The sequence below is a fragment of the Ambystoma mexicanum genome, chromosome 5p (genome assembly GCF_040938575.1).
Source record: "Ambystoma mexicanum isolate Mex_15411 chromosome 5p, UKY_AmexF1_1, whole genome shotgun sequence".
NCBI lineage: Eukaryota > Metazoa > Chordata > Amphibia > Caudata > Ambystomatidae > Ambystoma > Ambystoma mexicanum.
This window is the reverse complement of record NC_090930.1, coordinates 280452424-280471222: the sequence shown is the minus strand read 5'-3', so window position 1 is coordinate 280471222 and position 18799 is coordinate 280452424. Positions and strand designations below refer to the sequence as shown.

At 46.9% G+C, this 18799-nt stretch overlaps 1 protein-coding gene across 1 annotated transcript in view; it reads left to right on the top strand.

Moving 5' to 3' along the window:
• Positions 1 to 4778, top strand: part of LOC138480522 (A-kinase anchor protein 17B-like) — a 382257-nt gene extending 377479 nt beyond the window's left edge. The window contains exon 7 of the mRNA XM_069612280.1: positions 1034 to 4778. Within this exon, the coding sequence (XP_069468381.1) occupies positions 1034 to 2920 (1887 nt within the window). The 3' untranslated portion in view covers positions 2921 to 4778. The remainder of the gene's footprint in view (positions 1 to 1033) is intronic.
• Positions 4779 to 18799: the final 14021 nt, after the last annotated feature.

Sequence of the window (18799 nt, the reverse complement as noted above, 5' to 3'; positions counted from 1 at the left end):
TCTGTAGACTTAGGGTTAGATAGGCGTTTATCCCACTCTTGTTGAAGTTCAATACACACCCTTGTACTGTGGTCACTTGTGTCTGTCTTACTGTTGATACCATGCCTTCCTTACACATGTGAAACCCTAACAACACCAGTAAGAGTTAGGCCAATAGGTTACTCTACATTTAATGAGTTTCACAAAACATTAAAAATGGGTGAGAACCTTAGAGAGCCTAAAAGGATAGTCTTAGTTGAGCATCCACCTTGCTTATTAAGTATATTTAGGTTGACGAAAGAGGTGGATGTCACTGCCCATGTATTCAGTTTCCTTTTTATGCCACAGAAAAGCCCAATTTTGAAATGGTTGCCAGCAAATTCACTAAAGTGGGCTAATGTTTCTAGCAGTCCCATTATTCCACTGATTACCAGGTAAAAGATTCAGAGTGAGGTAGATGGTTTAGTACTCAGACCACCAACTAGTTCCCTCATAGGGTGTAAGACAGCCGAGAAGCATGTCAGGTCGCGAAGGCTAGAAGTGGTATAAAACGTATTGGGGGACTACCCATTTGCCACTGTGGTTCGATAGCGAAGAAAAAGAAACAAGCAATATAACAAAGCCATGTTGGTTTTGCTTTACTTTGTCTTGCTTTCATATGGACAACCAGTCTGCTTAAATCATGTTAACTAAACCAGGACTATGAACTTTACTATAAACCACTCTAGAAATGAAGAAGCCTGCTTTTAGCTGACCTTTGCACAATGATAAATGCCTTCCAATCGTGTATAATGAGTAATTAGATATCAAAACGTTCTACGCTATTACAATGACCTATGCATTCTACCTATGCCAATATGAATCTTGACAGAACATTTTACACTGGTTGTCATGCAGTGAAGCAGTCACTGCTACTGCTTTCGCCTTGCTTCAACAATAGATGATTGGAAATTGTGCCATGGAAAATAGCACTTCTGTTTTCATGTATAACTTGTTTTGCATTTTTGCTACTTACTGTATCATATTGAATTTCTCTCTTTCATTTTGCTTCAAGGAATATGTACTTTTGGACAATTTCAGTAAGGAGCTGCTTCTGAATTTTGAGCTCGATAAGGGCAGGTGTCAAGCAACTGGAGGGAAAGATGTGGAAAACAGAGAAACCACCTCCGAGATCATTCTGGATGATGATCTGGATTGGGAAAAAAATTCTGAATGGGAACTGCCCAGTGAAGGCAATGGATTGGAAGACAAAGAGGAGGCGTATGAAGGCGACAAGGAGGCAGAGGAAGAAGGGGGTGAGGATGAAAAAAGTAGGACGTACTTATCTATTTCATCCTCTGTGTCGTCTTATGATTCCATGACAGATACATCAACAGAAGAAATGGAAAGTTACAGCCCAGATAAATTATGGACGGAGACAGACAATCATAAGTATGATTATAACCGTGGCTGCTTACAAGTTGCCATGAAAAATGTCTATCGACAAACAGAAAATCAGGCTGGGAGAGCAAATTGGAATGCATTCAGGGGATCTAACTATCAGGACATTAACGTATCAGTTTGCTACAAAAAGCCCAAAATATATGAAACTGATGAATTCATCAATTATTTATTGAATTACTATGAGTATCCAGCCTACACAAGGATCTGCCTGGAGCACAAAAGTACAGAAAGCCAATCATGGTGGCAGAGGTTTGTCTTCAACAATGGCAGTGGCTTTCAGGTCAATTTGATAAATCTGTACGAGCTGTCGTACACTAAAGTGAACATGGTGCACAGTGTTGACCAGCAAACCCCAAGGCAAAAGGACAATTCCAACAAGAGCATTGTTACCAGAAGATCAATGAAGAGATTCAAAAACAAGTTTAGCAATAGGTCGCCCAAAGATTTTCCTACACAATGTGTGCAAGCTAAACCCAAACTAGCAAGTGCCACGCAGAGACCTTTGCAAAGCACTGGTATCGTTCCTCTTAAAAGCTGCGAAGACAGACAGAGTAAAATTGATCCGAGCTACCAAGGACCAGGCCTGGCTCATGAGTTGATGGATGTTTTGGAGAAAATAAGTAGTGATTCAGAATATTTTAGTGAGGTGTTGGAGGACCCGGATAAAAGGCCCAAGAGACTATGCAAAGATGATTGCAGGCTGGGGTGGAACACAGTAGAAATGAAGAACCGAATTCGTAACACAAGACCAAGAGCAGGCAATATCCTTAACTCTGTCAAAGCAAAAACACATCACCCAAGTGTTGCCTTGAATTGTTTTGGCTTACAGTTCAGTGATGCATACAATGAGCTCAAAAGCCACTGCACATGTAAACGTAGAGAACAATGCAAAAGGCCAAGCGGCATACTGCAATCAGAAGAGCAAAACAGCGAGTATGAATCTACTGACGACAATGAGATGGATAACGGAAATATAGACATGAAAATGGCTCACAGAACTTGTTTAGGAGGTGGTGATCACTACTGCTTCGAGAATGGCAACCAAAATCCCTTCAGTTGTCTCCAGAAAAGGACAGTGAGAAGCCAGCACCTGCAAAGACTGGGGGAGAGGAGCAATAACACTCAACACAAAGCAAAACTGAAAGCGCCTCCACATCGGTGCACTGCCACAGCCCATCCATTTCAGATAAACTGCAGAGGAGCACGGCAGTCTGCAATCCACCACGCTTACCAACAAGATGTAACTGCCTCTGCTCCTGCATGCAAGTACTGTCAGAGGGTGGAGCCATTTTATGACTATTGCTATGGCAACTGTGATTGTTATGACCACTCTGCTGAAAACTATGTGAATAAAACTGAGCAGTTACCCTTTTGCCCAAAAAGCTTTAATGATTATTTGGGATTGGAGCACTATTATTATGGCAGTCCAAGGATTTCCCAACACAAACTAAAAAAAAAAATAAAACACAAATTTATTGACAATATTTCTGAGAACTAGTTAACTCGTAACTGCACAGAACTCTGGATTTCTTTGTGACAGAGATAACACCTACACACATTGTTCTGCATCTAAGCAATATCAGGACTTTTTAGAATAGAATAGAAAACATATTGTTGAGATGGTGGCTATTCTTGTTTTCTTACAAAATGTCTTCTCAACCAATTTTGTTATTACATAAAATGCATTGTAAAGTGAAAGAAGATGCACCCTTATGTTGCCTAATGTGGAAAATGTTGTGTGAGGGTGCTTGCAAGCAGAGAGACCTAAGCTCTGGGTCTTTGGAAACACTAACTTGAAATAGTAAGGACAGCCTCTCTGACCCACGGAATTGTAACACAATAGTCATGTCTTCATGATGGCTACAATGATTAAGCATGAGAAAAATGGGCATACAATGAATTGTGGTGGAGATTATTTGCATATTCCTTTTGCGAATTGTGACAAATTGTATGTACGTATTGTGTTATTTGGTGCTTCAATGAGCCCCGCCCATTGGTATAAAATCAATTTTCAGAGGTTAGAAAAATATAGGACAAAAGCAGTATTTTCATTTGGGTGAGACATGAACAATCCCAATAACCAATTATACCCATAACTGTTTATCCTGAACACAAACCACTTCTTCTCAGAAATGTTACGCATTGGATTGTTGCCTCACCTGTCTACCAGTTTTAGCAAAACTGGCCCGATTAACATGCTCACTTTTAACCATTTCCTGAAACTATTGGTTACTTTTACCTTAAAAATCATATTGCAAAGGAATCAGGTGTCACTTACTACTCTAGAAAAAAATGTGTAGACTATCCCCGATTTATGATAGTGTCCCACTTACGCCGACTATTGGTTATCTGATGTAGTGTAGCTCGTGCAATAGTAGACATGTGAAACAATGTGAGAAAATATTTTCTAAATTTTGTTTAGACACCCAAAAATGTTTTTTACTACATATCCCTTCTTAATTCACTTTTTTTACATTGGCTTTTGCGCTCCCTTCGTCTATGGTTACACTTGGCCATCCAGGTTTAACTTGTGTATTCAAGGTTTTTCAGACAATGCTGAACTTTTGTGAATATACATAAAATTACACTTTTACGGGCATGTACTTATTCCCACTTCTTTCACACAAACTATTTATTATCAGACACAACCCTGGGAATACCCACTGTGCTAGTCTACTACCACTGCATGCCTTACATACTATTGCCAAGGAGGCATACATTTTATGTTACTCCCTAGTAAGTATTTTGCTAACTGTCCTCTCATGCTGCCATATGTTACCACTTTTCCAGCTGCAAGTTTCACTTACATTTGGAAAACTCATTGTGAATAGGCACCAGAATTATTTGAATGGCGAGAAGTACCTATGAATATATAGCAATGGACATTTTAATGCCCTATAAAGGCACACAAGAGACAAAAGGGCTCATTATAACATTGCAGGTCTGGAAAAAATGCCATAAAAAATGCAGGTAAATCCGGAAACTGTATTTTATTGCGGACTAGTAAAGGAGATGTCTGCCGGTGGAGGCCACAGATCTCCTGGCAGACCTGACCTGCTGTTAGATCAGGCCCCCACCAACAGATGGGGACTCCATGGGGATGGGAAATTAGCGTTACTCCGCCAGGCCTAATATCCCAGCAATACCGGGATATTGTGGGGCAGAGATGGTAAGGCAGGTTTGCTGGTAGCCCACCGGAAATACCAGAGGGTCACCAATGAAACCTGTAATGAGCCTCGAAGTCTTAAGAGACAAATTGAGCAAGCTAAAACACTGAAAATCTGTCATATTATACAGGTTCTTAGTGCAACACAAAAGCACCCATAGGCCTAACAACCATAGAACTAAAATGTCAATAGGTGCTGATTAAAAAGTGGTTGTGCAGTTTTCTAATTCTATGCATGCACATATGTGTTGTGCATCATGACTTCTGGTATGGTATTACAAGAAGAGTTTTTTAGTTGAGGAATATTGACCAAGGAAGCAAAGAGGGCAGAAGGGTAGTCACTGTTGATGACTGTTTCTGACAGCACATTTGATTTCTTTTATTGTCATAGTAGATTTTAACTGACTATGAGCAAGCTCCCAAATTAATTGGATTACAGCCTGGTCAATGTGCTGTATAACAGACATTTTGATATCCACAAACTAGGATGATGTTTCATGTTTGTCTATGTAGACATAATTGTTTAGAGCGTTATATGTAACATGAATTTTGAATTGTAGTGGAAAATCTTCTATCCAGACAATTAGATAACCATGTTGCTGTAATTTATGCTGAAGACTATCAGTACTTGTATTGTTAATATGAATCAGTTTTTTTAAATGTTATTTTACAAACTAAATTACATGTTATTATAGCAATAATACTAAGCAGTAAACGTATATGAGCTAAATATTGTTTTATTGATGTTTCTTAGGTATGACTAGAATACTCTGAATGTATTCAAACCTGAAACATGTGCTGTGCGCTTATTTTGTGTTATATTATATTAATATGTATTCAAACATAAATTATAATAAATGGTATTAAAAGGTAGTCCTGCTCATATGTGATTTGTAACCACTTCTTAATGAAAATGTTACAAATAATTCTTCATGTATTTCAAATTTTTCCACATACTACAGACAATTGTCATTTATTCAAATGTTCAAGCAACATATAGGGCCTGATTGAGATTACACGGGTCCTGAGAAAAGAATATCAAGAAATTAATTTGAGATAAAAACATGTCTTGTAAAAAACAAACTCACAAATTAATTACTGGACAAATATAATACTAACAAAAATAACGTTAAAAAAGAATTAAATGCTTTGAACTAGATGCTATTTTTATATTGGTTACAATCAAATTAAATAGAATGCAAATGAACAAGAAAAAGCAAAACTAAGTTGGAGGGTGTGAATTTCGCTCTTTAGAAAGAAAAATACAAAAGAGAGGACGCCTGAAAGCAACTCAAATTCTATCAGCCTGGTTAGATGATATAACAATAAAGAATACTTGCATCTTTATTGACTCTTACATGCATTTCTACAGTTGGCCAACTTTCCTTAACATTTGGTCAGTGTTTGCTTTAATAGAAAATCATCATCTGCAATATTCTCAGTCACTTATAAAATGTTGTCAGAAACGTTTCTACCAGTTAATTTCGGTAGGCCGTGTTTTCACTGTGATAAATTTGATGATGTCATCACTCCTTTTCGAGAGGTAGCCTCTTCCCATGTGGCAACGGGACAGCAGCCGCTACCTGATCGTGACCGTGGGGGTGGCTATATGAGAGAGAACCACATAGGGGGCGGCGACCCTGAGGGGGATGACCCAGCATCATCGGTTGAAAATACATATCCCCCTTTCCATTTTAGGGACATCCCCTCCATTTCTCATGCCTTTATCGCAAATTGTGACAGTCTGCTTCAACCACCCATGAAGCCTACTGATGCCATCTTTCAATATTCTGTGAATGGAATGCCGAGGACTACCTAACATTCGCATGTATATAGAAATACTGGGACGAGGGTTCTGGATGGATCAATGAGGATCGGTGAAGCTGAGAAGCCCAGGACGTGCTGTGGTGGTTGCGAGTGTGTGATAGGTGCCGGGACATTTAAAAACCCTGACCAGCATTCTTGGAGGGATATGCTGTTCGCTTGGTGCTGACCGAGGGACTGCCGAGCCGCAGAGAAGACCACGGAGCCTGGAGGCTATGGGAGATGGTGGAAGGAGAAGGACTGCTGGGGTGGGTTCACCATGCTGTGCCCGTAGCGGGAAGAGAAGGGAAGTCTTCCTGGCAGCCACGGGAACCGAGTACCAGCGCCACCCAAACACGGAGAAGGGCTCAGTGGCAGAGCGGGAGCTGCGAAGGACGTGGAAGCCGCTAGGCGAAACCGGTGAGCCTGTGAGGTAGTCATGGGATGCCAGAGCGCTGCTTTACATTTACCACGAGAGGACCAGAAAATGCTACAAAAAGCTGGTGAGTCCTGAGAAGGTAAGCTGGGACACCGGGGCGCTTTGGCAACAATATCAAGGACAGATAAAAGCCAGTGAAGTGAATGAAAGGGATTTGAAACCCTATATGTTAAAAAGGAATAACAACAGAAGTCAAGTTTGCAAGTGTGTAAAGTAAACCACATGAGAAAGCCCTGGCAGGAGAGTATAGCATTCAAAGTCAAGTTTGCAAGTTTATAAAGTGTTTTTTCCACCAAATTTCAGACTTTGTCAGGGATTGTGGGTCATAAATTATGGGGCCATTCGCGCAAGTCAGACCTCTGTGGATTCCCACGGGTGTCTTCTTTTTGGAAATGCATGGGTTCCCTGTTTTCCTTCGTGGTTTCGACACCATAGGCCCAAATCTGTAGGTTGTCCACATGAGCAAAATTCCTGAAAATCTGCTGTGCGAAAAGACGGGGTTACCAGTGTTTTAGGCTTTTCCCTTTGCACCCAGGTAGGTGCACCCACACATGTGCTTGCCGTTTTTCGTCGGGACACCTGTGAGAATGCAGGAAGGTAGGTCATGTGTTGTTGGCTGCGTATTTCGGTGGGTGACCAGAGTGAAATGTGCGGGAATTGTGTTTTTCTTTCTGTCATTTTCCCGATTTTCCCCCAAACTATGGAATCTTTCCCTACATAGTTGTTGCCTGACCTGCTTCCCAATCAGCTTTCCTACCCTTTTCTTCCACTCCGTCCATGCATGTCCTATTGGACAAAAAACGCAAAAATCGCCTACCTCTCACAAAATGGCTTATTAGCATATCAAAATATGTTATTTTGGTTTCCACTCAATCTGTTCTTAAAAGCCAGGAAAATGGCAAATCCAGCACAGCAAACAATTTGTTCCTAGCTCTTACATAGAACCTCACCCCCCTACAGCAAACTAGGATTCCTGGGTGGCATTACGACCGCCTCCATGTGGGAAAAAAGGAGCCAACTTTGGCCGAGATATCTCATGTAACAAAGAAGTTACAAGGGATTGAATGGCGACATACTGAAATCACCAAAAAGGCCTTGGCACTGGGGGGGAAATACCCATGGCAGTTTAGGGGTTAAGACGGTAAAGCCCCAGAGGAGATATCATTTGTAAGGTAGCTCAGTCAGTTAATGCTCCAATTCAGATTGTGCACAGGAATATATAACACCTGTGTTCCGCACCTGGCTTAATCTTCCGGTGGGATAATAGGCAGAGTGAATGCATTCAGCTTCCAATGCAACACAGCATTTTCCAGGTCAATTGGTTCAGATAAAGTGGTGGAAAACGCTATTACTGTTGCTTTTTCTAATTGGCCAGGTTTTCGTGCATTTTCTGGGTGGAGTTCGGGAGCCGAGTGGACACACCAGGACCCCCTGTATTTCCCGCTCCACCAAACAAATACAGCCTTACTGCCAGCAGGGATTCTCATGCTGGAAATAAGGAAAGGGATTCCTCTGGGATCTGTTTGGAAATTAAACCTGGTAAAAGCGGGCAGAGTCCAGAGGAAGCCATTGTCAATTCTGCCGGCAACCGCTAATTGAGCAAGGTATTTACACTCTTCCAAAGTGGAAAAGCAATGTGATTTCACTTGTCTTTTACGCTAAAATCTTCCATTTTGTGGCAGAAAAGTAAAAACGTGAGCCAATGGAAGTGGTCCACTGCATGCAGTTTACTTTGCGCCTTGATGCTTGGGGGTTTTGCATGATGCTACACATGTAATAAATAAATAAATACATTTAACATGACCCCAGATAAATGGCAATTCGTGATCAGAATGAGTGAGCATGGCATGTCGCGGTAAGAGGGTTTCCTGTGCTTCTTGAGTGCGTTGGCAAATGCCCTTAATTGCCATCTCGCGTTAAGCAGGTACTTAAACCCATCAGTGTGGATTGTGCAATAATAAGTCGACAGAGGTATTTCAAATGGCCAATTTCACTCTTTGGATGACATTGTCAAAGTGGGAGAATGTTGCCCAGCATGTGCCACTTTCTCTGCGGAGTGAATAGTGCCCACCCCGAGGAAGAAGTGTGAAAAACCCACAAGGGCACTGTGCCCTGCTCTTTCTGTGTGTGTCTTCCCCACAGGGCGACAGATGCCGACTCAGACATGGGTAAGTCTCAGGTGGCAATCCTGTACCCTAGTTGATGTGGCAAAGGATTCCAGACTTCTGAGGCTGATAACATTAGTAGCATTGAGTTACATGCCACCTGCCAGTGTGATAAAGTTGCAAAGCAGAGCTGTTAGTTGGCTAAAGCAGGAGGCAATGGGCCTCATTACACGGACGGCGGTAAGGGTTAACGGTCACCGTTAATGGCAACGGTGACCGTTAACCCTTACCGCCGTACTACGAGGTCCCTTTGCGGGTTGGAGGAATTAACGCCTGCTTCTTGCAGGCGTTAAAATCCAACCCGCTAAGGGACCTCGGCGCTAATTACGGCACCGCAAAATTGCGGTGCCGTAATTAGCGCCTTCCCCATTTCCATAGAGCCCTATGGGGCAGAAATGGGAATGGGGAAGGGCAATGGCGGAAAGGGGATTTACCGCCCCTCCAACCTTGGAATGGGGCGGTAAATCCCCTTTCCGCCAAGGCGGTACCAGTATTTTACCGGCATGAGCCATGGCGCTAATAGCGCCATGGCTCACCGCCTACCGTGTAATGAGGCCCAATATCTGCCTACCCTCAAAGGGTACGTACAACCAAAAGTAAGAGGCCCCTCCCCCCATCATGGATGTAGGTGCCAGGCTCCAAACCAGGGTAAGAATGCCGTCCAATCATCCATGCCCACGAGTAGGGTACCCCTCGTGCTCCAGGAACCCTGTTGCTTTCCAGGTGATACTAACATTATTTAAAGCCAGAAGTCTAAAAGATAATCACTTAATTGCAGCTGGAAATTAGCTCCTGGGGTGATCAAAATGTCTTAACCAAGTGTGACATCGTCCCCTTCATTTATAAGCAATATGTGTGTTCTCGCATTTCTTCATCCACTGAAATACTGTTAGAAACAAAGGCAAGAGTTGTGACTCTTGTGTAGGCATAAGAAAGGCAGTTGCCAGCCTCTGGCATAATATGCCCTTGTTTTTCCAATATTGGCTAGCTGTTGCCCTCTTATGGCCAGGTAGAACCATCACGGCAGTTACTGGCAAATGCCTTTCCCCTGCAGACTGAAAAGCGGAAATAAGAGGCCAATTCAAGACACGGAACAAATAGAAGTTAAGACAAACTGCAGCTGCCATTGCTGTGTTAGGGAGAATATGTTGAGTGTTCAAGCAAGGAGGTATGTATTAAGCAAGCAAGCAGTGAGACAAGGGAGAGGCACTCTTGATTAATGTAACAGGGCAAAGGACCCATGCTCTGCCGTCCTAGTAAAATATGAGAGAATCAAATAGATCAGGCTTTGCAGCAAATTTTAAGCAAGAAAGGAACAGAGTCCAGCTCTGCATTCAGAATAACAAAGGCAAAGAAAGGCTAGGCTCTGAAGCCAGCATGAGATGGAATAAGAGGGACAAGACTCATCGTGCAAGGCTGGCCCGGCCCTCGCAGGGGTGCTAGAGGGGCAGCCCACATAGCGGGATGCCCCTCTGGCCACCCCCCTGGGTCCACATACACCACACCTACTAAGCGTCTCCTGGGACCGACACATCTGGCCGCGGACCTGGGGAGTGCTTATAAGGGGGTGGGCTTGCGATCGCTCATCCACCTTGTTTGCTGTACCCCCCCCCCCCCCAGAGGACAGTCAAAGCAGCAACATCACACACCTGGTCCCTCTAGTCCCATAACAGGGCTTACTCAGAAGTACAAACAAGATTCTGTGAAACCCCCATCCTTCCATTCCAAGAGACACACACGTCTCCTTGCCCCCACACAAAAAAGTAGCAACTTGCAGTTGGTAAAAAAGGCTGCAACTCCTTTATTTGGCAGGAGTTCACTTACAGGTGATCTGCCTCTTAACAAGCTGGCATCCTAGCTGTGGCCCACTAGGAGTATTTGGTATTTCCTCTCTCTTACCATGAGCTCATAGTCAGATCAAAAATCCAGAAATGCAACATACAAAGATATGGGGCCTCATTACATGGTAGGCGGTAACCATGGCGCTATTAGCGCCATGGTTGCTGCCTGTATCGTACCGAGTCCGCCATGGTGAATGGCGGAATTAACGCCACATTCCAAGGTGTGTGGGGGCGGTAATTCCCCATTCACCATGGCACTTCCCCATTCCCATTTCAGCCCCCATAGGGCTCAATGGGAATGGGGAAGGCGGCAATTACGGTACCACAAATTGCGGTACCGTAATTGCCTCCAAGGTCCCTTTGCGGCCCCGTTCCTCAACGGCTGGTAAAATCAGTCGTTGAGGTTGGTTCCCGCAAAGGGACCTCGTAGTTAGGCGGTAAGGGTTTACCGGTACCGGTACCCTTACTGGTAACGGTAAACCCTTACCGCATTCCGTGTAGTGAGGTCCATGTTCTTTGCTGCTGCATCCTTTAATTTTCTTCTGTTTTCTTTTCTTCTTTTCTCTTGTTTTATACAGTGATATTTGTAATTTAATATGTACTGCTATTTTAATTCTAGTTTTGTGAAAAGTCGAGTTCTTTGACTAAAATCACAATAAATAAAGCAAAGACCCCAAGATGTCCCCTGTCCCCCCCAGATTTTATGCGTCTCCTACGCCCCTGCAGATAAATTACCCTTAGTACCTTAGAGTTACTTTTATAATGTGAGGGCTAGGATAGGATTTCGGACACAGGACATTTTGATTTGGGCATCTTGATACATGACAGAACCTTAGGTTTGGTTGAGATAAGGAAATGCCTCCTGGAGTAGAGACAGCAAGGCATTTTCCAAACCCATTATTATTTTGAATAAATGTTTGTAACCACAATCATGGGTCCTGTGTATCTGTGTCTCCTTTCTGGCTCCTCACATCACCCCAAAAATATTACTCAAACTCATATATATGTGTACATATTTAGGGTGATTACACTTCTTTCAATTTTCTTTGAAGAACACAGAAATATGTGTACTTGGTTCTTTTTAGCAGAGGGGAAAATAAAGCCAATGTTGTGATTTCTTGGATTGCCAAAAGGCATGAAAACATCAACTTGATCCTGTTTCACCACAGAAAGGCGCAGTTATGTATACTGACTAGGTGACAACTCTGTTGAAATACCTCAAAAATCACACAAAAATTAGAGCAGTCCTAGACTAAAATGAACACCTAATAAAGTAACGAGCACTCCTGGTAAAAGCAAAGCCTACAAAGAATGGATATTTCCAAATGTGAGATGGAAAATATGTCACTGGGATCCCAGGCATAGACATAGGCAGTCTACTCTATTAAAAGCTCCATGTCATTCCCAGATGGCCGCCGGCAACGAGTAGTCGTGCGGACGGCTGCTCCGCATCCTGGGCCTGGTTCATTGGCGGTTTCCACCGAAGCCCCCCGCCGCCCCCCGCGACTGGGCTACGGGGCTGCTGACATGGTGAGCGCAACATTGGAGAAGCACATCAGCAGGGGTGCTGCGCCGTGTCATCCCCGTGGAAGGTGGTGCGCGGCCACCAGCAAGGAAGCGCAGGTCATACCCGCGCAAGTAGAACCGAGAAGAACCGGGTTCCTCCCGGTTCGGCGAAGGAGCTGTGCGGCAGCCCAGGCGGGTGACAGTTGTGAGACTAGGCCCCCCCTCCCCTCCGGTCGGGCCCACGAAGAGTGCGGCAGCCGCTTGACGGGTGAGGGGGAAGCCGGCGCAGGAGCAGTGCAACCCCTGGTGGAGGCAGCGGCGGAGGAGGCTGGAGGCGCGAGACTTTGGGTACACCTGTGAGGAGCCCATCAGCCCGGATCGTGCAAAGTGAGGGCGGGGGAGTGTCTCGCCCCTCGTCTGAAAGCGGAGCTGGCCCGGGCAGGTATTATGAAGCGCGGGGAGCGGGAGGTGCAGGGGGAGCGTCCGGCCCGGGCCGGGGAGTGAGGAGAGAACTGAGGGCCGCCCGCAGAAGCGGGGATTGAAGGCCCCGAGCCGCGGAGCTCCCCCAGGGCACAATTCCAGGAGAGCACCATGCAGAAGGAGCAATTGGAGTCGATGTTGGTGACTGGGGAGAGGCACCGTCCTTCTGGGTGCTCTCCCTTCCAGCAGAGGCACTGCCCAAGGGGACACATCTGCAGGGAGGTCTGAGGCGCTGAACTGGCCTGAATTTCCCCTTGTTAGGGGAAAGGAGCAAGGAAGGATTTGAGCTGGAAGGAGGTGGGGGCCTGACAACACTACCCACCGGCAAGCTACATGGATATGAGGCGAGATTGCCCTTAGGGCACTGGCCGTGTAGTACGCACCTGCGCTGGTCGATCATCCACTGGAAGCAGCCCATTTGAAGGATTGACTGTGCCAAAGAGGCTGGAATCTGAGGGGACTCTTGGGTCTGTAGCGGCTAGGATAGCCCACAGGGCTTGCCCTTGGAAGGGGAGGCAATGCAGGTGATAAAGCATTAGGAATCCAGCCCACGGATCTGAAGAAGAAGGAATGCTCCCCTACCCCGAGGCCCGACGTAGATGTCTTCCAGGTCTAGGGGGAAATCTGGAAGGGCCAGCCACTCCATTAGAGAGCCCCAGGGAACACTTTCTACACTCTGGCCCGCAATGGCGAAGAAGGACACTAACAAAACTGGCAGTGGACAATCAAAGGAGCGAAGAGGCTCTGAGGCGGATGAGAAGGTGGCGCAGATGACGAGGCAAGATTACACTGGGGAAATGCAGGCCCTGAGAGAGTCTCTGGCTCAAACATTTCAAGACCAGTTTCAACTTATGAGAACCGACCTCAATGTAGCACTGGGGGAAATTCCGACAAGAAGTAGCTCAACTAGGGGAAAGGACTGATCTGTTTGAAAGGGGCCTCCAGGAGAGTGAGAGGGAAACTACGGATAATAGTGAGGCCATAGATCGACTGGCCACTGCAACGAGGAACATGGAGGTGATGCTTGAGGACTTGGAAAACAGATCCCATAGGATCAACATCCAGATTAAGTTGCTTCCAGAGGCAGTGACGGATCGACATCTGAAGGAGGAATGTCAATGCATATTTGCGGAACTTTTGGGCGAAGGGGACCCGAGCTTGATAACACTGGATAGGGCCCACAGAGTTGGCTGGGTTCCGGGTGTTCCCAACGCCTGACCTCTGGAAGTCGTGGTCGCCTTTGCCAGATATGGTCAGAAGGAAGCAGTGCCAGACAAAGCGAGCCTGTCCTCTACAAAGGGCAGGAAATACTGTCTTCCAGGACCTGGCTGCAAGCACACTGCTGAAAAGAAGGGGTATGGTTCCAGTACTGAAGGAGCTGTCCAGGAAGGGGATAAAATACAAGTGCACCTTCTCTTTTGGCTTAATGTTTGAGTGGGAGGGGATTCAGAAGCGAGCGACCACGCTCCAGGAGTCGGCCAACATTATAAGTTTGGAATGAGGGGTTGCACGTAGGGGCCCCTGCATCCCGTGGAGGTCAAAGGGAGAGGAGTAGACCCTGGAAATGGGCGACTGTGGGGGAGCGGGGCAAGAGGAAGGGGGCATTGCGGGGCCCTGCAGGGGCATTAAAAGCTTGGAGCCCTCAGGGGGAGGGAGGTCGTAATGGGGTGGGGGATGGGTGACCTAACTGACTGGCACCTTGGTGGTATGTGGGGGTGGTGGACTCATGGGCTGCGTGAGGAGCCTGGGGGGGAGGAGTAGAAATATGTTCGAACAAGCAAGGACAGGACTGTCCGGAGGGTGGGGGACGGAGGGTGGGGTGTTACGGGGGAGGGTGCGGCATAGCCCTAAATTGGGGGTTCCAGGAAAGGGGGGACAGGGGAGGGGTGGAGAAAGGGCCAGGGAGGGGGCCATAGCATTCAAAAGAGAATCTTGTGGTGTGTCGGGAATAGGGGAGGTCCGGGGAGGGGGACGGAAGGGCAGCTTGCAGGCATGGGGCATAACGCCATTTCGGTTTCAGGTGGCTGACTCATAACGTGAGGGGTTTAAATTCCCCCCTTAAGCGGGCCAAACTAGAACAATTCACTGGAACGCATCCGCCAGATGTTTTGGCCCTGCTGGAGACCCAATTGCAGCGCAAAGACCAGGGCCGCCTACGTCTGAAGGGTTTCCCACAGATCTTTTTTGCATCAGGTCCCACAAAGAAAGAGGTGGTGGTGCTGGAATTTGGGAGAGCTATGGACTTTATTATCCAAGATATCCCGAGAGACAAAAATGGGAGGTTCATCATGGTAAGGGGGAGCACATGGGGGCCACTTACACTATAGCCTCGGTTTACGGCCCAAATGCGGGACAGGACAAGTTCGCGAGGGAGACTCTGGGCGTGCTGGAGGGATTTGCAAGGGGGCAAATCATCCTGATGGGTCACCTTAATTTGGCCTGGGACAAGCAGTTGGATTGGACACAGCACGCAGGCAGAGGGGGTTTGGTGCCCTCCCCACTGCTGAGAGAGCGGTTTAAGGGGGCAGGCTTGAGGGATGTGTGGAGGGCGTTGAGGGAGGAGGAAGAGGGATACACGTTTCTTTCAGATATGCATAGAACCCAATCTAGAATTGATTACATCTGGTTCTCAGCGAGTCTGGTGGGAGGGGTAGAGGGAGTGAAGACTGGCCCCATGGGAATTGCCGATCACAGGGTTGTGCAGATGAAAATGCAGTTGGGTAGGCAAAGACCAGGGGTTTGGAGTTGGAATTTTCCAGGAGAACTCCTGTGGGATCAGGTGATCAGGGAGGAGATAGGCAACAACATTAAAGCTCTCTTCAAAAGAAATAATGGGACGGATACAAGTATCAGCACAAGGTGGGACACGTTCAAGGCCACTCTAAGAGGGGAACTTATCCCCCTGAAGGCAGAGAGGAATAAACAACTGTGACTCTTGGAAACTCAGCTGGAGGGGGAGGTGGAGGCTGCAAGGGTGAGGCTGAAGGAGGCCCCCACAAGGAAAGCCTATAGGGAGTATAGGTTGGCAGAGGGGCAATTGAGGATCTTGAGGACCAAAAAGGCAGAGGGAGCCATGTTAAAGGTCGGGCAAATGAGGCGGACTCGCTTCTAGCGCGCCTACTGAGGGGCAGCAGGGAACAAATTACGATCTCGGCCCTGAGGGATGAAAGGGGGGAGAGACTCTCCCGAACTGAGGAGATTAGGGAGCGACTAGCCAGATTTTACGAAGCCTGTACACGTCTCAGGACCCGGTCACCCAGCACCAGAAGGACTTCTTGGGAGCTTTGACCCTACCGCGTCTCTCTAGGGATATCAGGGAGAATCTGGGACGGGCCATTACGGAGGATGAGGTGTGGGCTGTCATTACGTCACTTCCCAGCAATAAGGACCTGGGCCCTGACGGCTACCCGGTCTCTTTTTACAAAACCTTTTCCGCCATGTTGGTCCCACACCTTGCACAACTTTTTAACTCATTCGGCATCACGGGCTGCATTACTCCTTCAATGGAGAAGGCCAAAATTACACTCATACATAAGGCAGGCAAGGACCCGGAAGAATGCACCTCCTATCGACCAATTGCTCTTATAAACTCGGACGCAAAAATGTACACTAAAACCTTGGCGAGGCGCTTGGAGATGTACCTCCCTACACTGATCCACCAAGATCAGACGGGGTTTGTACAGGGATGGCAAACGGCAGATAACATCAGACGGGTAGCTCACATGGTTGAGAAAATGCAGAAGACCCACATCCTGGCGATTCTCCTAGCTTTGGATGCTGAGAAGGCGTTCGACCGGGTGGAGTGGTCCTTTCTGTTTCTCGCCATGGAAAAAATGGGTATAGGCGCAGGGTTCATCAACATGGTGCAGGCGAATTACAGAGCCCCTACCTTACACTTACTTGTAAATGGCGCAATGTTGCGACCCTTCAAGCTTGGAAGAGGTACTAAGCAGAGGTGCCCCCTTTCTCTGCTGCTGTATGCTCTATACTTGGAGCCCCTTCTTCTGGTGATTCGGGAGGCTGAGAATATCCAGGGCATTCCTTTCGGGGGGCATCAGCATAAGGTGGTGGCGTTCGCCGATGACATGCTGCTCACTTTGACGAGCCCAGGGGAGTCCATAGAAGCGTGTATGGCACTATTGTCCAAGTTCAGGGAAATTTCTGGTCTGCAGGTGAATTTGCAGAAATCTGAAGTAATGAATCTGTCGCTGAAGGGCGATGAGGCAAGGGTCTTAAGGGCATCCTCTCCATTTAAGTGGAGTCTGGGTGGAATACGATAGCTGGGGATTAGGGTTACCCCTCAGTTGTCGGGATGGTACGGGGCAAATTACACTCCCACGCTAGCGTCGATTAAAAAAGACCTCAGGAAGTGGAGCTCCCTAAGGATATTGTGGTTGGGAAGAGGTTTGGTGCTCAAAATGGTGGTCCTTCCATGATTGCTTTACTTATTTCAGGCAGTTCCACTTTTCAAACAGCTCCCTTTTTTAAGGCATTGGACAAGGCAGTTAAGGGAGGGCAAGAAGCTGCGCTTGTCTAAACGGCTATTGGCAGCATCTAAGAGGGTGGGGGGCTTAGCCTTACTGAACTTCTGCCGCTATTACGAGGCTACGCAGCTCAGGGTAATCCGGGAATGGTTTTCGGTGGAATATAATAAACAGTGGGTTAAGATGGATAGAGCAGTAGTTCGGCACCATTTGGGAGAGGTACTCCGGCTCCTGCGCAGGTTAAGACCGGCACATCTCTATATGAGAAGCATAATTAAGAGGTTGGTTGAAATTTGGGATGGGGCGGTGGAGAAATCGGGGATTACTACCCTTCCGTCGCCTTTCACCCCCATCTTCAATAACAGGGATTTCACCCTGGGGATGGAAAAGGGGGCATTTCTGAGATGGGAGAGCAGGGGTTGCAGGGTCATCAGAGATTTGTTTCGAGGTCAGAATGTGAAATCCTTTGAAGAATGCAAACGGGAGTTCGGGGTGGGCGAGGAGGAATGGCTCAGATACTTTAGCTCAGACACTGGGTGATGTCCACAGAGGTTCGGAGGGTGGCAACTCACGATCTGACACAGTTCGAGCAATACCTCCTGATGCACAAGGGGTACAAAGGGTTGATTTCGGACCTTTATAGGCTACTGGAGAGTGCCGGCCTGACTGTGAAATGGCCGTATATGTCCAGATGGGAGGGGCTGCTAGGGGCGGGAATGGACTGGGAGGACTGGGAGAGGCTTTGGAAACTGATCCCGAAGGTGGCCAGGGCTGCCCAGCTACAGGAGGCCTGGTACAAGTATCTATTCGGATGGCAATACACCCTGGCTCGCCTTCATGCAATAGTCCCAACAACATCCGGGACATGCTGGAGGGGTTGTGGTTTAGAAGGCACAGAGGCTCACATTTGGTGTGATTGCCCTAATATTAGCCCCTTCTGGAGGGATATTTCTCGGGTGCTAGACCAGGCATTTGGGGAAGGCACGAGTCAGGACCCTTGCGAGATCCTATTGGGAAGGCGGCGAGAGTCGGGGGGGAGAGTGAGGGGGCAATATAAGGCAAAAGTTGTCTTCATACTAGCAGCGATGGCTCTCATTGCCCAAAGGTGGAAGCGCCCCAGGATCCCAACGGAGCAGGACTGGCTGAGGAAAATGTAGAAGATTGTATCATTGGAGTGGGCTACGTTTGCAGTTAACTGCAACTTGGGGAAATTTGCGGCGGAATGGGGAGAGACCTTGGACTACTTGAAGGGGGAGTTCCGGGAGCAGTGGCGACCCCATAGACTCAAACTGTTGGACCTACATGTCTAAGGTGCCGGATGTGAAAGGGAGGAGGGGGAGGTTGGGGGCTCTATGGCAAGGTTGGGGGGGGGGGGTTGTGGGTTTTGTTATTGTCTCAAGTTATTAAAACAAGAAAGAGAAGTTTTAAAAAAATTAAATAAAAAAAAGCTCCATATCAAAATATGAGAAAAGAGTAGTTGGGATTGAGGTGAA